We start from the raw sequence: 22233 nt of genomic DNA on the forward strand, positions 1-22233 counted from the left end.
AAAGTTCATATCACTAGCCAGTAGCTATCCTAATACTAAGATCAAATTCATAGAATTACATTATTAGCCTATAGCTATAGTAATCATAAACCTAGGTTTAGGAATTTATATTATAAGATAGTAGCTACTAAAATCCTAAACTCAGCCTTAGGAAACCACCCCAGTAGTCCCTAGCCCCAAGGAATATAAATATACTACACCAATACTCACATTCCTATAATTCCTAACCAAATGCAATCATTATATAGATTACATATACTACACTATACCTATTCTATTAATACTCCCTCTGCTGCTATATATCTACAGCCTTAGGAGCATCTTCACACCACAAGTTATAAAGTAACCCTATCGTCCAACATTATCAAGTATTAATTCAATCCTCATTAATAGCAGAGAACGCATTATAGCCTCATTCGCCCATCTAAATATCATATAATCCAAAGATATCCCCTATAATCATTATCCATTAATTATTCCCCTTATTATAAAAAGAATCAATCTAAGGCCTCTATATTACTCTTAAGCTACCCCTCATCTGATCGTATAGTATAAACCTTTATTTATATAGCATATATAAAAGAATCCCTTAGCCTACAAGACACCACAGTATAACCAAATATACTTATAGCTTCCTAGTTATCTAAGGTGCTACTTAGTAGGCATCCAGTCTAACATACCCCATCTTAACTGCAGATAACTTAGGGGACAGGTAATACAATTCTCTAGCGTCATCTATCAACCCTATAGTCCTATTATTCCTATTAATATACTCTAAGAAGGCCACAGCAGCTAATAAGCAACAAATACAACACTTATTAGAGCATACCTCTCCCCAGTTCCTACATAGCCAAGTATATTCACAAAGCTTATCTTCACATTAGAACAAACATTATCTTAAGTTCCTAATAGCTAATAAGGAGTCTAAATATTTATATCTAATATTCATATAAATCCTCATCACATTTACTATAGAATATACAGTTACTACACTCTATATACAGGAAGCATACGCAAAAGACAATACAGTCACCTAGGATTATCTATTATCTCTATCATCATATTATTCCTATTAGTATACTATAGAAAGGACATAATAGCCAGAAATCTATAGGTCAAGTGCTTCATAAAGCATAACCCAATAAATATAACTAAATACAACGCAGTTCCTACCAAATATAGCAGCCAGCAAAAGCGATTAGGTTGTTTTTTTCTCAAAGCTGCTAAGAAGTAGAGATATTTATATCCACTATAGGTATACATACTTCATACGTTTCCTATATAATAACTAATAACTACACTTCATTCCTCTCACATACACAATAATAGCCATCTTATATCTAATATCCAGCTTCAGTTAGCAGTAATTCAGATCCTTCTACTAAAGAAGGCTATTATCAACCCTCAGGAGGCTAAGCCTACATAACATCTCTATCATCTAACCTTATTATATATTTATTCTAATTACCCTAGTCGTTATAATAGAAAGCTAGCCTTATAATTTCTATTATTCAGCATCACCCTATATTTATTTATTACCTCACTACATACAGGCTTAATTCCATCTAAGAAGATATCCTAAACCTAGGTTTAAGAAGGCAGCCTAGCAAAATATAGCAAACAAAATCCTAAACCTAGGTTTAAGAATATAGCCCAGCAGAACACAGCAAACAAAATCCTAAACCCAGGCTTAAAAACTCCACCTAGTAACACATAGCAAACAAAATCCTAAACCCAAGTTTACAAATACAACTTAGCAAAACACAACAAACAAAATCCTAAACCCAAGTTTAGAAATACAACTTAGCAAAACGCAGCAAACAAAATCCTAAACCTAGGTTTAGAAGTATAACTCAACAAAACACAGCAAACAAAATCCTAAACCTAGGTTTAGAAATACAACTTAGCAAAACGCACTAAATAAAATCCTAAACCTAAATTTAGAAATATAACTTAGCAAAACGCAATAAACAAAATCCTAAACCCAAGTTTAAAAGTACAACTCAGCAAAACGCAACAAACAAAATCCTAAACCTAAGTTTAGAAATACAACTCAGCAAAACACAACATATAAAATCCTAAACCCAAGTTTAGAAATACAACTCAGCAAAACATAACAAACAAAATCCTAAACCTAAATTTAGAAATTTAATAGCTACTAAAATCTTAAACCTAAGTTTAGAAGTCTAAGAAAAAGCAGATACCAAAGTCATAAACCCAGGTTTACAAATTTAGCAGCTCCTAGAATCCTAAACCCAAGTTTAAGAATTCAACCTAGCAAAAAGTAGTAAACAAAATCCTAAACCCAAGTTTAGCAATACAGCCTAATAAAATACAGCAAGTAAAATCCTAAACCCACATTTAGAAATCCAGTAACAAACAAAATCCTAAACCCAGGTTTAGAAATTCAGCCTAGTAAAAAGCAGCAAACAAAATTCTAAACCTAGGTTTAGAAATATAGCTTAGTAAAACGTAGCAAACAAAATCTAGAACCTAAGTTAAGAAGTTCAGCAGCTACTAAAATCCTAAACCTAGGTTTAGAAATTTATATAACTAAGAAGCAGCAACTTTCAATCCTAAACCTAGATTTAGAAATTTATAGCACTAAAAAGCTAATAATTTCCATCCTAAACCTAGGTTTAGAAATTCATATAACTAAAAAAGCAGCTACTTATCATCCTAAACCTAGGTTTAGAAATTTATATCACTAAAAAAACAGCCACTTTTCATTCTAAACCTAGGTTTAAAAACCCACTCTAGCAGCTAGCGCCCTCTTATACAGCCACAAGCTAAAAGGATTCTAAACCTAGGTTTAGAAATCCAAATTAGCAAGTATTACTAAGATCTTCAACCTTCAGGCCTAATCCTTATCTATTATCCCTATCATCTAGCGTTATCCAGCAGGTATTTAGACATCTCATTAACCTTTAAGATAATTTTACCTAGCTTATTATAATTATACCCTACAAAGCATATACATTTATACCTAAGGTAGGTGCAAATAAATAAGTAGTTATATAGTACGCAATATAATATAACGCTATATCTTATACTATAGGTTAAGAAAAAGCTTTTACATCTCTATTATCTAGTATTATCCCATACTTATTCAACCTCTTTAGCTACTAAAGTATAGTTCTAAGCTATAATACAAATAATAGAAGACTAGAGATACAGAAGTAAGACGTAGAAGAGGTAATAGGAATCTTTAGAAATAAAAAGGTGAAGTACTTCGCAAATAGAATATAACCCTAAAAAAGAACATATTAAGATAAGAGACTCAAGGTAGAGTAACTTCCTACTATCTTATAGATAGATTATACAGAGAGAGAGAGAGCATAGCATAACGCCCTCCTTTATATATCCCCTTTACGCTACCACTAGCCTCAGTAATTCCATAACTACAATAGCTTAGACGATCATAAGCAACCCTCCTTTAGAAGAGGACTTTAAACCCTTATTTCACATCACCACCTTAGCTAGACCTAGTTAATACCTAAGATAGCTAACATTCAGTATATTAAGTCTTTTGCAACCATAGCGAACAGAATCCTAAACCTAAGTTTAGAAATTCACCTCAAAAATCTAAACCTATCTACTAGCTCTATAGTCCTACATTATCTAGCACCTATTCAACCTAATACCAGTTCAACCCTCCCTATAAATAATATATACTAGCTTTAGCTATCTAATAGGTAACCTAAACAACTATTCACTTTTAAGCCTAGAAACTCTTTTAAACACTCAGAAAACTAATTATAGATTAATGCTTATTCTAGAGAAACTCTATTATAAAAAGCAAAATACCCTAAGCCTTTAGTATTATCGTTCATCTCTATTATGATATTATTTGTCTTAGTATACTATCACAAGGCTACTAGTCCTATACTTCTACGCTAGAAGCTAATCTTTTAAGTATATAGCTTAAAAAGATACTAAACAAATATATATATTTATTCAGCTTTAGGTTATAGAATAAAGCGTTACGATATTCAGCCTAGCTGCTTAATAACTACTAGGGAGTATAAAGATATAAGTTTAAGACAGATAAAAACACCTTATTAGCTATAGATCACCCTGAAATCAAGGGTACTACGTAAGCAGGAAGGGGGGGGGGGGAACTAACACTAGTGATGTTCACTCAGTCAAGATGTTGAAATAAAAAACGCAAAAAAACCCTAAGAATAAATTAGTTATATATAAATAGATATAGGAAACTCAGAAACCTAGTTGAAATATCTAGAACTATAACTATAAACTTAAAATATAGCAGTATATCTTCTATATAACGTCTAAAGTTGCTTATATATAAGATCTTCTTCTGATATCTCTCCTAAAATAAGCTTCATCTACCGCCTCATTCCTAACCTATATTAGCTCTAGGAAAACCTTACGCCAGTAGAGCTAACTATAGCTAGATAAGTGCACCCCACAGCTGTTATATAGGGGTTAAATAGCTGAATAATCTCTCGCTAAGACCCTAGTAGTTTAACCCCTATATACCTCTTTAGGTTAAGTATATACTTCTATCTCCCCTCCCAGATCATAATACATAACAATTCATAAGTAAGCCTAAGTATACCATATACCCATAAGCTAGCTTTCCTATAGGCCTAATAAATAGTCATTCTTCTTCTTATTTAACTAAGGTTATCCTATATTATAAGAATCCCTATAAAGGCTATACCCACCTGCTCTCCTTTCCTCCTCCCTCTTCTATATTATCCTCTACCTATTTTCCAGCAGAGACCATATTCCACCCAGCAACTACAAATATATCTACATCTTATAATAGCATAAATAAAAGAAGTAGATATTCCATAGAAGCATAAAGCGCACACTAGCAAACCCACACGCACAACTAACAAACGAACCAAGCCTAAAATCAACAAAATACCCAATAAGTCTACAAAAAACCTACCTTTCTAGGACAGTAAGTCAGTCTTAGAACTTATAAAAGAGTACTATATAGCGTCAGCTCACATACCTATCTATACCCTCTCCCTAACCTAATCCCTAAAGCATAACCAGCTAATTAACTATACGCAGGTCAACAAGCTCCAGAAGATCTTCTAGAGCAGTATACTTAACCACATAGCAATCAAAAACCAAATCCTACTCCTAAGTTCAAAAGCAGAAGTTAAAAAGATATAACAGCACGCTAGCAGCTAAATATTTAGCCTAGCAGGCAGCTAAGAAGAGCAGCTTATTAAGGATTTTAGAGCGTAAGATAAAATCAACAACAGCTACAAACTAGAGATCTTAGCTAAACAGCATAAAGTTAAGGCTCTTAAAGCCTATATAAAGGAGATAGGAGGTAGCAATAAGGAGCTATAGTAGGCTTATAATATCTATAACAAAAATATATCACCCTTTATACCTACCTCCTCCTCAAGAAGGCCTAGCTAACATTTATACTAACCTATAGACCATACCCCTAATTATATTATCACTAACCTCTATGTAAACCGCCTAAGCGCAACTCTCCTAAACAGCTATAGCTAGGTTTAGGACCAGCTTATTATAGCAGTAAAGGAGGATAAAAATCGCTTTAACAGCAAGGTATCTAAGATTACAAACTAAATATCTATAGCTCTAAACCTTATAGTAGATAAAAAGTTCCCTATCTCCCAACTTATTATAATCTAAAAGAATAAGAAATAGAGGGAGATAGTTACTACATGGTATAGTACACACATTAGAAAGGATACATTTTTAATATCTACTTAAGAGCAGATAATTAGCTATAGAACCTATAAGGTATAAGAACTAGCAAAAAGCGTAGACTAATAGTCCTAACTATACACTAGTTTTTCTTCTCTATCTTCTACAAGGTTTCACAAACCCTCACAAAGCTCCCCCCTCTAGCTAAAATATATATTATAAGTGCAGACTAGAAAATAATATTAGAGGAACTCCTACAAAAGTACTACAGGAAGCATATCTAGGCATTATTCTACCCACACCTACCTACTTCTGAGAACCCTAGTAGCTAGTGCAAGCAGTATCCTAACTTCCTCACCCTCTTAGATAATAATTAGTACTTCAATATATATAAAGTAATTATTAGTAACTAAAACCTATACTTCCCCAGCCTCCTCTATATTATAGATATTAAGAAGGATAAACGCTATATCCTATTAGATATTATAGCACATATTATCTCCTAAGTCACCCTTACGCCTAAAGAGGTTAACAAGAGAGCGCCTAATAAGCTATTTCTAGCAGCCAATATCACTAAAACTATCACTCCCATAGAGGATTATATAAAGCAGGTAGTAAGCAAAAGGGATAACAGCCTCAACCTAGCAGACTATAAGAGACAGTAGGGGGACCTACCAACAATTATTACAAATATAGTCAAATAAGACATTCTAAGCTAGGTCTTATCTAATATAGCCAGTTTCAAACGAACAGAGCATATCCACCTCCTAAAAGAGGTCCTAGTAGAGAGCCTAGACCCTAAAGGTCCTAGGGCAACAGCTGCTATATATAGTAGGAGATTCACAAAATCCAGCCTATAGGCGCGCCTCCTCCAGTCTATCCGCTAGATCACAGGGGAAGAATTACACCTAGAATAAATTATAAATATAGAGCAGAATACCTAAAGTACAGCCCATAATAGCGCAATAGTCAGCTCATTCTTCACCTTTACAGATAACACACCAGAGGTAAAGAAGGATACCATTCTCAGCCAGAAAATCCACTTAGTAGCATTTAAGGTAATCCTAGCCTTATAGTTCGCTAAGGCAGGAGGTAGCCTATCTAAGAAAACATAGCACTTAGACGTCTAAGTCTTACAGAAGAGGTAGCTAGACCTAAATAGCACTAATAGGATAGATTCTAATAGAGGAGAAAGCAAAATAGAGGACATTAATCTTAATAAAGCTAGAGATAATATAAAGCCCTCCCCCCCACTAAGCATATAAGCTAGCACCTATAGAGGTAAAGCCTACTAAGAAAGCAGCATCAGCAGCAAAAGTAATAGCAACAGCAACATCTAAGGCTATACAACAAACAAAGTTATAGCACCCCCTAGACGAAGCAAGCCCCTAAAGCATGCCCAACCCCTATCCACACCATCCTAAGCATACGCTAAAAAGCTAATAAAGAGCTTTATAGATAATAATAATAATAACAACAACAAAGGCCTCATAAAGCTTATATCACAAGCTAGGGACTCTATACTAAAGTCACTATCCCTCCCACCCCTTATTTCAAGTAGACAGTCAAAGCCTCCCCCTAGCTCATAAGCAGTAGTAAAGAGGATAGTGAGAAATATCATTAGGCTAGGAAGTATCAAGATATAAGCTATATAATTATTAACTATAGAAAGTAGTTTCTCTCCTCTCCTTATCCAATACATAATCACAAAGTCTATCCATTATACCACTTCAATCTAAGCAACCTAAAGTTCAACCTCCCATAATAAGTTGCAAATATTCTTATACTAAGTTACCTTTCCCTCCCCCCCTAATAATCATTACATTTTAAAGCAGGTATTAGAATTAATAAGCCCCACAATCCTCATATTCTTATTACTACACCCATTACTATTTCTTTTTCTTTCACTATATTAAACGCTATATATATTAGAAGTAGTTACTAGCTACACTTAGACCCACTCCCTCCCCCTAACCCTAAACCCCAGCTTATCCGCTCTACAGCCCACTACAAGGGGGGCAGTAAAGCTAGTCTAATAAGACAAACCCACCCCCACAGTTCCACAGTCACATCACATCACATTAAATTTCCAGTACAATCTTAACCAGCTATAAGCCCTAATAGCACTAAACCTAAGTTTAATAAAAGTGAAAATTAATAGGCTAAACTTATAAAGCCACTAAGTTTAAGTTAGAGTATAAAAAGTAGCTGCACAAATTATGCCAGTATTAGTAGTAATAAAAGTCAGATAAATTTAGAAAGATAATAGAAAGCAGTCCACCTCATAAAGCTATCTATCAATAATCTATCAGTCTATTATTATTATCATCATCATCATCATTATTAGCTTCATATAGCTCTAAACTATAAAGCACTAGGTCAGCATAGCTAGTTATAGATAGCACCTTAACAGGCCCAGTCTTTAATATACTCCTACTAACTAAGATATCATCCTACCAACAACAGAAGGAGCTACTAAGTTTAACAATAATAACTATAATGCTCACGCTAAATATAAAGACCTAAACAACAGCCTTATAACTATAGCTAGCACTAATAGAGAAGAAGACGTTAGCTTTATCCCAGAAGATAATACTAACCATAACGAGAAAAACAAACCTAAGGGAAGCACACTTTATAACGATAAGTATTCACCTATAAACCTCACCTCAAGGATATATCTTAGCTATAAGTACCTCTAAATATTTACCTAAACCTATTAAGAAAGAAGTAATATATCTCTAACCAAACCATATCCTCTATAGCATATAAATTCATCAAAAAGACCGTTATAGAGGCAGAGAACTACTCAGCTAGAGATACCTTATATCACCTCCAAACCTACTTCATAATAAACTATAGCAACCCTAATAAAATCAGTTCGAGGCTAGCAAGCATAGACAATAAGATAACCCTCTCCTTCTACCTAGATATAATTAGCATCATCAGCATCCCCCTAAAGCCTATCCTTATCAGCAATACAATCTTCAATAACATAGAGTTCTCCTTCCAGAACTAATCAGCACCCTACAGCTCAAAGCATACTCTAGGGAAAATACATTTCAACCTCCACCACCACACATTCCACCTAGGTAAAGCCTCCTCTTAAGAGACATAATATATTATAATACACCCTAAGGATCTAGAGATAGATAACCTTAAGAGGTCTGCTATAGAATATAGCCACTAGCAAGCCTAATCTACAAAGCATAATACTATACTTAACCACTACGCTAAAATTATAACAGTATTTATTAAGTCTATCTTCTCTAGTAAAGGACTATATTAATACAGTAGCATAAACGCTTCCTAAGGCCTAAACAAGTCAAACAAGAGGCAGATCAACTACACAGACTAGACCATATTCTAAGAGAAGTTCATAGAGAAGTAGCTAGAATTCATCTAAAACTACACCCATAATAGTTTCTAGATAGAGAATAGCCCTACCTTCCACGTTTACAACCATAAGAGCAATACTCAGATTAACACCCCTAATAATAATAGGAGCAATACTCAAATTAAACCCCCTAATAATAATAGGGGTAGCATTAAGATCATAGCTCCTATAAGCCTGCACCATCTCAATATTAAATCTAGCCTATAGCACCACCCTCCCCTATCTAGCAGATAAGCTAGCTAGCGCTAGTCCAACAGGCGCATAACACCTAATAACGCTAGATAGAGTATAAGCAGCTGCAGTAGTAGAGAGGGAAGCTATAAGAGCAGCAGTTAGAGTAGCTGCTCTAAGCTATATAACACACGCTAGCGCTATTACAGCTAGTAGAGCTAGATAACGAATAACCTATAAGATAGAGACCCTTTTAAGACGCTAAGTAGGGAGGCTAGAGATATAAACTAAGTAAGGGGGTGGTTTAACAGTAGACTTAAGCAGCTCTAACACATACTACACTAGAAGTATATAGTAAATAATATCAGCTATATCTCTTATGCTATTACTGTTGAAATATAGATAGTAGAGGAGGAGAGTAGTAGTAATAGATTTACTAACCGCACTTACCTAGCAAACCATACCTAAGTCAGAGGACAATATAACAGCCCTTATAACTTTACTTTCTTCCTAATAGCTTTCTACCCTAACTTTAGAAATTTCTTATCGCCTATACCGCTAAAATTCCTTAAGCCTATCTGTAACCTCACTAAAGCTAAGATTAATTAGGATAGTAACTAGAGAGAGGTCCTATCTACAAGCTTCTTCTAAGGATACTCTAATATTAAATATATTATCTACTACACCCCTAACAACCTCCTCGCCTTAAGGGGAGTAGCTATTAGCACCCTCACCCTGCTTTTATCCACAATTAATAGAAACGCTAGCGCAAGGAAGCAGCAGAGATATCTCCTCAACCTCCTCAGAAGTAGCGTAGAGCTAAACTCTAACCCTAACCTCTAGAGGCTATTTACACGCAAAGGCGCCCTTATTGAGAACCTCTATAGAATAGATTTAGCTGCATTCCAGCTTAAGTAGGTCTTCTATATTAACATATAGAACCTCATCACAAGTAAGAGAAACTTCTATATAGTCCTAGAGCTTATCTTCTACCTAACAGCATAGTTCCACTAGCAGAAGTAAGTATACTTAGGCATACTGCATAACTTCCATACTAACCTCTTCCCCTATATCCTCACTACTTTCTTAACTATCTTTAACTATACTATATACAGCCTCAGAGAGTAAATTATAAACTGCAGAGATAAAAGCCCTTCTATTACCCTAGCTGAGGTAGTTACAGCTATCAACTGCTTTAAGCACTACTACTATACTAGCAACCCCAGAGTGCTACTACAGAAGGTGCTAAGCTTCCTCAGCATAATAGAGAGCCTATCCACCTACGCATAGCTATATATCTCCCCAGAGATGCTCAACTTCAAGGAGCTAAACAGGTAGCTAAACCGCTATACTTAGCCTTAAGAACCCTAAGGCAGCCTAATCCTACTTCATATCGCTACTATCTACTACTACTATAGGCTAACTATCGCAAGTGCCCACCTTAGCTAGCTCCACTTCTCAGAGCTTAAATATATAAACTTCTAAGACTTAGCCTCTATCTAGAAGTATATATCTTATATATTCTACAACCTCTAAGTGCCTCAGATGAAGGTATTTATACTATTCCAGCTCTACTACTATATAGCTAGCAGCTTATCCTCAACTAGTACCACCTAAGTATATAAGGAGGAGATAAAAGTAGTAAGCGCTAACTTAGATATCTAGGAGCAAGTCGAACATCTATTCTCCTAAGAGTAAATACCTCAATAGAAGCAAAGCAAAGGTTAAGAGGAAACTAACTAACTAGTTTACCCCACAGCTAATTCAATACTCTTTTCCCTAAACTAATTACAAATAATATCACTTAGCCTTCTAGGACAGCTAGCAAGAAGTATTTCTATATTATAACCTCTACATAGCATACTTACTTATATATAAGTCTAGTTTATAAGATAGCACAGCTTATAAAAGACTCCACTGCGAAAAAGAGGGTAGTATCTCTCTATAACACCTAGTACCCTATATTATAAGAGGTAATCTTAAGTATAGCATCTAGCTAAAGACCCTCACCTATAATCTCCAGCTAATATCTAGAGAGGGAGCAGTAAGAGGGGCTGATCTAAATAGCTCTACTAGATAATAAGATCAACTAAATACCTAGCAACTAATCAGGCCGCCTCATAGCACAAAACATCACCTTCCTCTAGGAGCCCTCAGAAAGCATCCTCTATCCCCTAACCTTAAGGTATTAAACAATAGAGATACAAGCCATAAATACATCAGCCCAGATAAAACAGCAAGCATAACTACAGCCAACCTAAGAGGAGTTTCTTAATTTCAAGGTCGCCTTCCCTTTCTATACGCTTCCCAAACTTATCAAGCAAAAGTTTATCACCCAAATTAAGAGAGCTAACCCTAACTAAGACGCTAAAACAACTAGCCACTACGCTAAAATCAGAAGCCTACTAAGAACTCACCTCTAGCAGCCTATATACCAGTTAATCGTTATCTAAGCTATAATTCTAGCAACCCTAAACATATATCTAGATACAGATTTTAAACAAGATCCTAAATCTCACTAAGTTTAAAAAGCAAACCCAACCCCCCCTAGGAACCATAAGCCCTAAGCAAAAGCTATTACTTTTATCACCTATACAGTATAGTTTCTTTATCCTAAGGACATCCCTTTAGACGACTAGACAACGCTTAGCCAGAAAGCATAAGAGAGGAAAACCATAAAGGAAAAGATTAATATATCCCTATATCCATCTAATCAACTACAAAAGCCTATAAATAACAAGGGTAAGCTAATAAATCTACATAACAAAACATAAAGGTATAACAATACAACACCTACTTACTATTAGATAGGTTATTCCTAAGGCTTAGAACATTAATAAGAAGAGCCCTACCCTTAGCGAAGTTAGACTAAAAGATAAAGCAACCCTCTAAAGATAATACCAGCAGATAGTTTCAGCCTCAACAAAACCACACAAGTTTATATAGTTAGTTCTTACCCCTAAGGGCTAGAAAGAAGCAGGGGAGGTATCTAAGCTAATCATAAGAGGAAGGAGGGGGGAGTAATAAGGGGACTCAGAAGAGGCATCTAATATCTAAAGGAACAAGTAGAGGATAAGATTTTATAATCCTAAGGTATTATTCATATACTATAGTAATAGAAAGCATATATTATAAATAGAACCTAAGAATCAGATTATAACATAATGTATAAAGTAAGCAGGGAATAAGGTTTTAAAAAAGAGGGAAGCTATTAGGATATATAGCGTTATAATTATAATCTTATGCTTAGAAATATAATAAATAGAGTAGGAAGGTTTTATACTGAAATCCTAGCCCTAGTTTTAAGAATAGGATCTCTAAGGTAGGAGGAATCTACATTTTAATCCTACGCCGCAGTTTAGAAAACGAGAATATAAAGTGGGAGTGCTCTATATCAGAATCCTATATCTAAGGTTAGAAATAGCATCTCTAGAGTAGGAGGAACTAGAGTTAAAATTATATACCTAAGTTTAGAAATAGGAACTATAAAGTAAGAGGAATCTATATTCAAATCCTAAACCCAGGTTTAGGAATAAGATCTCCTAAGATGAGAGGAATCTAAGTTCAAATCCTAAACCCAAGGTTAGGAATTAGATCTCCAACATAAGAGAAATCCAAGTTCAAATCCTAAACCTAAGTTTAGGAATTAGATCTCCAACATAAGAGAAATCCAAGTTCAAATTAAACCCAGGTTTAAGAATAAGATCTCTAAGATAAGGAGAATCTAAGTATTTAAATCCTAAACCCAAGTTTAAGATTAGGATCTCCTAAGATAAGAGGAATCCAAGTTCAAATCCTAAACCTAGGTTTAGGAATTAGATCTCTAACATAAGAGAAATCCAAGTTCAAATCCTAAACCCAGGTTTAAGAATTAGATCTCCAACATAAGAGGAATCTATATTCAAATCCTAAACCCAGGTTTAGGAATAAGATCTCCTAAAATAAGAGGAATCCAAATTCAAATCCTAAACCCAAGGTTAAGAATTAGATCTCCAACATAAGAGAAATCCAAGTTCAAATCCTAAACCTAGGTTTAGGAATTAGATCTCTAATATAAGAGAAATCCAAGTTCAAATTAAACCTAGGTTTAGGAATAAGATCTCTAAGATGAGGAGAATCTAAGTATTTAAATCCTAAACCTAGGTTTAGGATTAGGATCTCCTAAGATAAGAGGAATCTAAGTTTAAATCCTAAACCTAGGTTTAGGAATTAGATCTCTAACATAAGAGAAATCTAAGTTCAAATCCTAAACCTAAGTTTAAGAATTAGATCTCCAACATAAGAGGAATCTAAGTTTAAATCCTAAACCCAGGTTTAGGAATTAAATCTCCTAAAATAAGAGGAATCTAAGTTCAAATCCTAAACCCAGGTTTAGGAATTAGATCTCTAACATAAGAGGAATCCAAGTTCAAATCCTAAACCCAGGTTTAGAAATTAGATCTCCAACATAAGAGGAATCCAAGTTCAAATCCTAAACCCAGGTTTAGGATTAAAATCTCTAACATAAGAGAAATCTAAGTTCAAATCCTAAACCTAGGTTTAGGAATTAGATCTCTAACATAAGAGGAATCCAAGTTCAAATCCTAAACCTAGGTTTAGGATTAAGATCTCTAACATAAGAGAAATCTAAGTTCAAATCCTAAACCTAGGTTTAGGAATTAGATCTCCAACATAAGAGGAATCCAAGTTTAAATCCTAAACCTAGGTTTAGGAATTAGATCTCCTAAAATAAGAGGAATCTAAGTTCAAATTAAATAACTTAGCTAATTAGTATTTTGCAAACTATATAATAACTATAAATACGCTCTAGATATAGTACCTAATATATAGTCTGCCCTAGATAGGTAGGACAGTAAAGCTGCAGTATATTAGTATTTCTATTTAATGTATATATTACTAAAAGGGAGATAGACTGCCTGCTTAGTTCTATATACTACCCTAACCTAATATATTACCCTCAGTATCTTAAACGCTGCTATAGTAGAGGATGATATAGCTGAAGTAGGCTTAGCTATCCTCCCTAGAAGCCTCTACTACTAGCTAGCTTATCATATAGCTTATAAAAGCAATAATATAATCCTTAAGAGCCTTCTCAGCACTATTACTAAAGTTAATAGCTCTATATAGGATAAAAGTAAAGCCTTTATCTGTATTAAGCATAAGGTAGTGATCTAAATTAGATGCTATCATAGGTTATATAAAACCTTCTATAACCTTACCCTTAGGGAACTAGAAGTTCGTAGCCTTAAGTATGCAGACAACCTATATAATATTCTTATAGTAAACAAAACCACTCTCCCTACTAATACTAAAAGTAATAATATGCTAAATAATAATACTCAACATAAGGGGGGGCTCAGCAGGCATATAAGCAACTAAAAGCTCAACAGAGGCATAATTAAGACCCTTAGTAGTAATACTATCATAGAAGCTAATAATAGCTATAACAGTAGCACCTTATCCCACAAGGATCTCAGACCAACTTAAAGCCTCTACCTATAGGCATACTGCAGCTAATAGTCCCTCTGCTAAGTACTCATATAATATGCTAAAGAGGATTAAGGTATCTTAGCTAATAGATACCCTCAGCTTGCTAATAATATTAATATATATAGCACCCTTCAGCATTAGCAGACCATCCTTAAGGTTACTAGCTATTATAATATAGGTTATATAGTTATCAGCAGTTTCCAAACGATACGTAACACACATCAGCAACTACTAACTATTAGCAACCCTAATGCTAGTATTAGAGCTAGGAATAAGCGCAGTACAGAGCTCCATCATCACACCTACACTAACTAGCTCCTCCATACGCTATTTCTATATAGTCTAATTAGGAATAATTACTTTAGGTTTAAGATCAGGTCAAGGATCAAGTTAAAGATTAAGTTAAGGATTAAGTTAAGGATTAAGTTAAGGATTAAGTTAAGGATTAAGTTGAGGAGTAGGTTGAGAGCTTATTACTAAAACCTAAAAGAAAATAAAGGTTAATATTCCTAGGAGTAGAACAAAAGTAAGTAACTATATAGGGGCAGTAGATATAAATATACCTTCTAATATGTGATATTAGATATAAATAAGCTATAAGGTGTAGCTAAGTAAGAGAACAGTATATAGTTAATAGTAGAGGAAGAGGTTAAGAAATAAGAGGAAAGCGCTAAGTAAACACCACTACTCTTATATATTAAACTTATTTCTAGATAGTTTTTAATAGTAAGTATATAGGCCACTATACCTACCTAGGGTTACAGCTCACATTCAGTAGAAGTCTGAAAAAGGGGATCCTAACACTATAGCAGGCAGTAGAGGCTATAATAGGCAGGTGTAATATAGTAGTATAAGCAAGCTAGCAAAGCAGGAAGAGCTCTCAACTCAGTAGGAAGCAGCAAAGTGGGGGTAAGTAGTTATATAAAGGATGGGGGGGAAGAGAAGAGAAGGCGACAGAAAGTAAATAAGTGATTAGGTGTAGGGAGGGTTAATAGATGCTTAAGAAGAATAAAGGAGCAGAAAGTAGTACTATAGAGAGCTAAGAAGAGGCGTAGTATACTAAAGCTATAGATATTAGGAAGTAGAAGGGAACAAACCTACTCTCTCTAGAAAACATAGTAACATTAGTAGTAATAAATATTATGTTATATAATTTAATAGAATCTTAGGTATGAAAGATACTATATAATACTAGACGATATAAGCCTAAAAGCTCTACTAAGCTAAGCTGTCTAACTTAAATACTATCTTCGCTATAGTTATCTTTAGCATATATAGGCTGGTTATAAAATTGCTTGCCAGAAGAGGATAAGTCCTATTATGAGATAGGAGCTAGCTTAAGCTCCTACGCCCTAATTTAGTCACTAATAGTTAAACTATATAGTGACCACTTAGAGAGATCCTATATCTAATCCCTCATAGTGAGCATAAAGATATTATCCTAAAGATAAAACATAAGTTAGTACTATAGAGATATATATACAGATAAGACACATACCTAAGGCTTAGACTTATTAAACTAGTGTAGCTAAAGGCTAACCTCTATAACAACCTTCAGATCTAGCACTAGCTTATTATCAATATCTAAGTCTAACCTATCTACAGCATAAAGATAGAGGTTGCTACAGAACTTATTAAAGGATTTATACGCCTTTATTCTAGAGAGGAGCTTAAAAAAGTCGTTATTATCCTCCGCAGCCTAGATAATAGGGCCATTAGACTTATCACACCCTATCCAAAGCTAGACGATATACCCATTCACATTCTCTTAGATCTTTAGATCTAGCAGTAAGCCGTTAACAAAAGTAACAGCAGGTACAGTCGCTATTAGTATAAACAGTTTACCTAGCTAAACTTTAATAAGTATTAGCAACCCTAAGTAGGAGGAGAATAGATATACAGACCAAATAAAAGAGCAGGTAAACAAGAAGAGGTAAGAGAAGAAGGTTATCTTCTAGCCTCTAATTATTAGCTGAGAGAGGAAGAGTAAGTATAGGGAACTAAGCAGAATACAAACCAGAATATCTAAAGAAAGTATAAATAGAAAAGAGAGCAAATACTAGTGTAAAAAGGCAGGTCTATAGAGACAGTATAGGTAGGATACATTAAAACCCTACAGCAAATACTTTATCTAATACTATTTAGAAGAAAGGTTATACCTTTTAGAAGAAAGCTTATATTTAACCACCTACATAACCCTCAATCTGCTACCCTTAGACCTCATCCCAATTAGGCAAAAATAATTAGCTATAAAAGAACCTCTAAATATATTAGCTAAAACCTCTATAGAGTAGGGCGCAACCTTTAAATCTATTAGTCCCCTCAGCTCTAAGTGACCTACATGCATAGCAGGTCTTCAGTACAGTACAAGCCTACTAATCAGCATACACTATATACACCACTACCGCCGCCAATAAGAAGTACAAGACAGAAGTCAGCTAGGGGCCCAGGCCTAACCCCAAGCCTAAGCCGGGGCCTAAAAAGAAAACCGCCCCCCCGCGTGAGTAATCAAGCCACTTCACATAAGAAGCTGACCTTCCCATCCAGAGATCATCAATAATATAGAAGGATTAGCAGAGGGTTTAAACTAAAGCAGAGTCCTTTCTTTTTCCTTCTTTTCCCTATACCTCAGGGGTTTCTTATATAATATTATAAGGAGAGGAAAGCTTAGTGAAGGTTGTTATTATATCTCTATCTCTCACCTCTATCTTAAGGTCGTAGCACCCTACCTATAAATACACTATCCTAATATAGCAGGCAGCTTAGTGCCTACTACCTACTAGCTAAGGTATAAATAGGAAAGAAATAAAAAGAAATCGCATAAAAACCACTATAAACCAGTATGCTAAGACTGCTAAAACTACCTATAAGAAATCGCAAAACCCCCCCCCCCCCCCCTTCTATCATAGCCTTCCCTAGCCCTAAAGAAAAGCAGTAAAACAGTTAATCCCTATATCTAGCGAAACTATATCTACCTCCCTACCCCTCCAGCCCTCACAGCCCTAATACCATACTCACACCATAATCTTATCCTCTAACTTTATAAGGTTATTAATAGCCTATAGCAACAGCTTCATAGAGAAGAAGAGCAACTTCTCTATATCTATATCCTCATCAGTAACCTCCACCCACTAGTTACCCGCTAGAACACCATCCCACATAATCTTCACAGCAGCAATCCTTAAATCGTCAGAAACTTCAACTCCAGCTATACAGAAGGCCAAGAGGTGCATCACAGCCATACTAATACTATTTACACAGCTCCCACCTATATCCCAAGTAGTAATATAGTTAATAGGCAGGATATCCCTAAAATACTTAGCTATAAGCTTACTAAGCACCTTATTAACCTCTTCTAAGGCCCTATCAAGACAGTCAGCATAGTGATAACCTAAGTAGGCCTCACACCTACAGCCACATCTATAAGTCTTATAGGGGACCTAGCTATAAGTAGTACTATACCTAAGCTCCTTATAGTAGCCGCTAGAGCCATCAGAGACCATAGCAACACCAACATCCCACAAGAGGGTTCTAAAAGCCTCCTCACATCTATTCTTAAAGAATCTATTATAGCCTTAATCCTAAAACATATCCCTCTAGAACTCCCTGCTAATCTCTATACCCCTAGCTATAATAATAGACAGTCTTATAGTATAGCTACTATTATAGATTTTCTTAAATGCTAAGGTGAGGGCCTACTTAGCATCTCAGATTATACAAAAAACCACCTAATAGCCTAATATGAAAGGCTTCATTAAGAGTATCTTATCTATAATAATATAGCAGATATTATCATTACTAGGCCTATTCTTAAGGATATCTAAGGTTATCAACTTAGTATTATAGTAAGAGGTGAGGTTAGCATGCATAAACTTAATAGAATCATTAAGCTTCTACTAAGTAGCTAGAATAGCAAGCTAGAGGTTATCATCAAGCTCAAAACAGGAAGCCATCGCAGCAGTTATCTTCTGAGGGGCCTTAACTACCTATTAGTATCATTTAAATAGGAAAGAGCGCTAAAGATCTATAGGGGGTAGTACTTACTATTAAGGATTTAGGGGAAGAGATACTAATACTAACTTAGGAGGGCTGTTAGTAATAGCTGAAGATATGAGATTATTATTACTAGTAGTATAAGAAGGAGCTTTAATCAACTAGGTTAGAGGGTAATAAGTGTTACTAATGCTAGCTTAAGAGGATTATTTATAACTAGTAAAGATATAAAGATATAAAGATATAAAGATATAAAGATATAAAGATATAAAGAAATGAAGATATAAAGATATAAAGCTGTGAAGCTATCAATTATAGTAGTATAGGAAGGAAGTTTTGTAAGCTAGGTTAGAAGGTGAGGAGGGTATCCTTTTGTACCTTAGATCTTAGAAGCCGTAGTATAGAAGGTGCTACTGTTAACTATTATAATACCTTTAATACTATAATATTACTGTTATAAGAGGGGTGGTAGTATCTACAGCAGCATTTTAACTATAGGTTTAGGAAGAAATAGGCGCCTTTTATAGCAGAGGTCTTAAACTAATACAGCAGGGGAAGGCATACATAAGGAGGCAGGAGCAATAAGATATAGTAGATATTACTATACTAGCAAACAGCTTATCGTGATGTATAGATAGTATAAGCAGTCTTCAGCAGCAGTAGCATTAGTGCATAAAGTAAGTCTCTAGCTTAGTCTGAGTTTAAAGTGAAGCTAAGTGAAGTAGAGGTACTAAAGCTAACCTAATAGGGAAGGCACGCTCTAGCAGCTAGGATTAACAGCATGCAGTTAATATAGCAGTACTATTAAACAGCTTATAATAATATCTATTAGGGGCTAAGGGTGAGGCTAAGAGCAAGATATAGATAACACTTATACTTCTTCTACTAAGCTCCCCTACTAACCTACGTCTAACACCTTTCCAGCCTAAGCTAAGTGCCTAAGTGCTCACGCTAACTTATAACTTCCTACCTTAGGTCTAGTTTATAAAAGCATCCCCTATAAAAAGTTGCTCAATATCTTAGGCAGATAATTAATATTAAAAGATCAGAGGGGTTATAAAGAAAGAACAATCACATTTAAAGCTTACCCTAGATCTAACTTACTATTACTCAGTATAAATAATTAACTGAAATTCCAAATACCTATTTACTAGGTCTAACTATCAATAGCCTTAGCTATAGCCTAATCCTATTTCATATATAATACTATTAATTCCCTCTAGTAGCAGCCTAATAGTTAACTCCTATATCTTATAAAACCATACATCCCTTATTATCCTTCTAGCTAGATACCCTAGTATCCCACCTATCCCATAATCTTATTCTCCAGCTCCATACAGTTACTAATAGCCTAAACGAGCAGCCCTATTAAGAAAAAGGTAGGCTTATAGCCTAAGCCATCCCTAGCCCTACGCTCTATAAACTAATAGCCCACTAAAACCTTATCTTACACTATCTTATAGATCCTTATCTTATTATTATTAGATAGGTTAACCTTACTAATACAGACTACTAAGAGATATATTATCACTATAGCAATACTGTTAACACAGCTCCTAGCTATATCCTAAACAGTTAGCTCTATAGCAGCTTAAGTAGGCTTAAAATACCTAGCTGAGGGCAGGCTAATATTCTTATTAGTAACGCCTAGGTAGTCCTCTAAGAATATAGCATAGAAGTCACCTAAATAAGCCCCCTCCTTACTATACCTAGTCTTAAAAGGAACCTAGACGTCAGTCTCATTATACTTCAGCTCCTTATAGGAGCTGCTACTACTATTAGGGATAGTAGTAACCTCAACTTACTACAAAAGGGTTCTAAAGACCTCCTCATATCTATTCTTAAAGAATCACATCTAGCTATTACAGTAGAATACCTCCTATATCCAATCCCAGCTGATCTTAATCCCCCTAGCCATAATAATAGACTACTTTATTATGTTGTTATTTTAGTGAAGCTTCTTAAGGGCTAAAGTGAGAGCTAGTTAAGTGTTTGTAATAGTGCAGAAAGTAACTTAGTAGCCTAATATAAACGCCTTTATTTTTAGGATTATTTCCTAGCAGAGGATATAGATCTTATTATCTATTAGCTTATTCTTAAGGGTATCCTCAGATATAGACTTAGTAGCACAGCAGGAGGCAAAGTTCTTAGAGATAAACGCCAGGGTTTTATTAACTATACACTAGGGGGGAGCTATTATAGCAGTTATCTTCTGAGGGGTTTTAGCCACCTATTAGCATTATTTAAATAGGAAAGAGCGCTAGGGATCCATAGGGGGCTGCACTTACTGTTGAGGTTTTAGGGGAAGGGATATTACTGCTAGCTTAGGAGGGCTATTAGTAATAGCTGAAAGTGTAAAATTATTATTATTAGTAGTATAGGAAGGAGCTTTAATTAGCTAGGTTAGAAGGTGATAAGTGTTGCTAATACTAGCTTAAGAGGATTGTTTATAACTAGTGAAGATATAAAGAAGTAAAGATATAAAGAAGTAAAGATATAAAGATATAAAGCTATTAATAGTAGTAGTATAAGAAGGAAGGTTTATCAGCTAGGTTAGAGGGTGAAGATAGTTTCTTTATTATGCTATCCTAACTCAGGGAGAGAGGAATAGTAATAAGCAGAAGGAAGGTACTAGCTAAGCTTACTACAAAAGCTTTAATAGCTTGCAGTTGCAAATAAAGATATAAGTGTAGTTATCGTTATAGCAGCAGTAGTAATAGTGTTTTAAGTAGGTTTCTAGCCTAGGTATAGACAGTAAGTAAGGCGTTTAATAGCAGAGATCTTAGTAGAAGCTAGCAGGGTAGTCTAAAGGCACAGAAGGCACACACCAGCAGGCAAAAGCACCAGGCCAGGCTGAATATAGCATTATCAGTAAATAGCTTGCAGCGAGGGAGATAATTACATAGTGTAGCCAGTTAAAAATATCAATAATTCACTACACTTACCTCCTCACGTAGAGATATATAATACCATAAGGCTATGCCTATCAAAAGAAACAAACACTATTAAAGGAAATAATCACTATTCAGGGAAACAACCACTATTCAGGGAAACAATCACTATTCCTACTGTTCAGAGTTAAAACTAATTCACTAAGTATCTTTAGGTAGATCTCTCACGTTTATAAATAATAACCCTTTCTCCATCCAACATCTACTTATTTCCCCCTACCTTACTAGTCTACACCAGATCCAAAGCTCCTTCGCCATAAAAACAGCCTCCATCGCAACTTCCTAAAGTACCTTATCTTCCACACCATCCAGAAACATCTATAGAGTCACAGACAACCGTTACCCAGCCCTCCCTATCGCCTTAATAGATCCATTTGCATGCGATCTGCTAAAGTTTAAGACAGATCTCTATACTTAGGGTTAGGGTTAGGGTTAGGGTTAGGGTTAGGGTTAGGGTTAGGGTTAGGGTTAGGGTTAGGGTTAGGGTTAGGGTTAGGGTTAGGGTTCGGGTTAGGGTTAGGGTTAGGGTTAGGGTTAGGGTTAGGGTTAGGGTTAGGGTTAGGGTTA

General features: G+C 35.1%; 1 protein-coding gene across 1 annotated transcript; it reads right to left on the reverse strand.

The window, feature by feature from the left end:
• Positions 1-17853: 17853 nt before the first annotated feature.
• On the reverse strand, positions 17854-18225 carry GCG54_00012718 (uncharacterized protein; the record flags this gene model as incomplete). The annotated part of the gene is made up of 2 exons (XM_045412591.1): positions 17854-18130; positions 18185-18225. The coding sequence occupies 2 exons, from the start codon at positions 18223-18225 to the stop codon at positions 17854-17856; spliced, it is 318 nt and encodes a 105-aa protein (XP_045267296.1).
• Between the last annotated feature and the right edge of the window lie 4008 nt (positions 18226-22233).

Source organism: Colletotrichum gloeosporioides (assembly GCF_011800055.1).
Source record: "Colletotrichum gloeosporioides strain Lc1 chromosome Unknown consensus_24, whole genome shotgun sequence".
Taxonomy (NCBI): Eukaryota; Fungi; Ascomycota; class Sordariomycetes; order Glomerellales; family Glomerellaceae; genus Colletotrichum; species Colletotrichum gloeosporioides.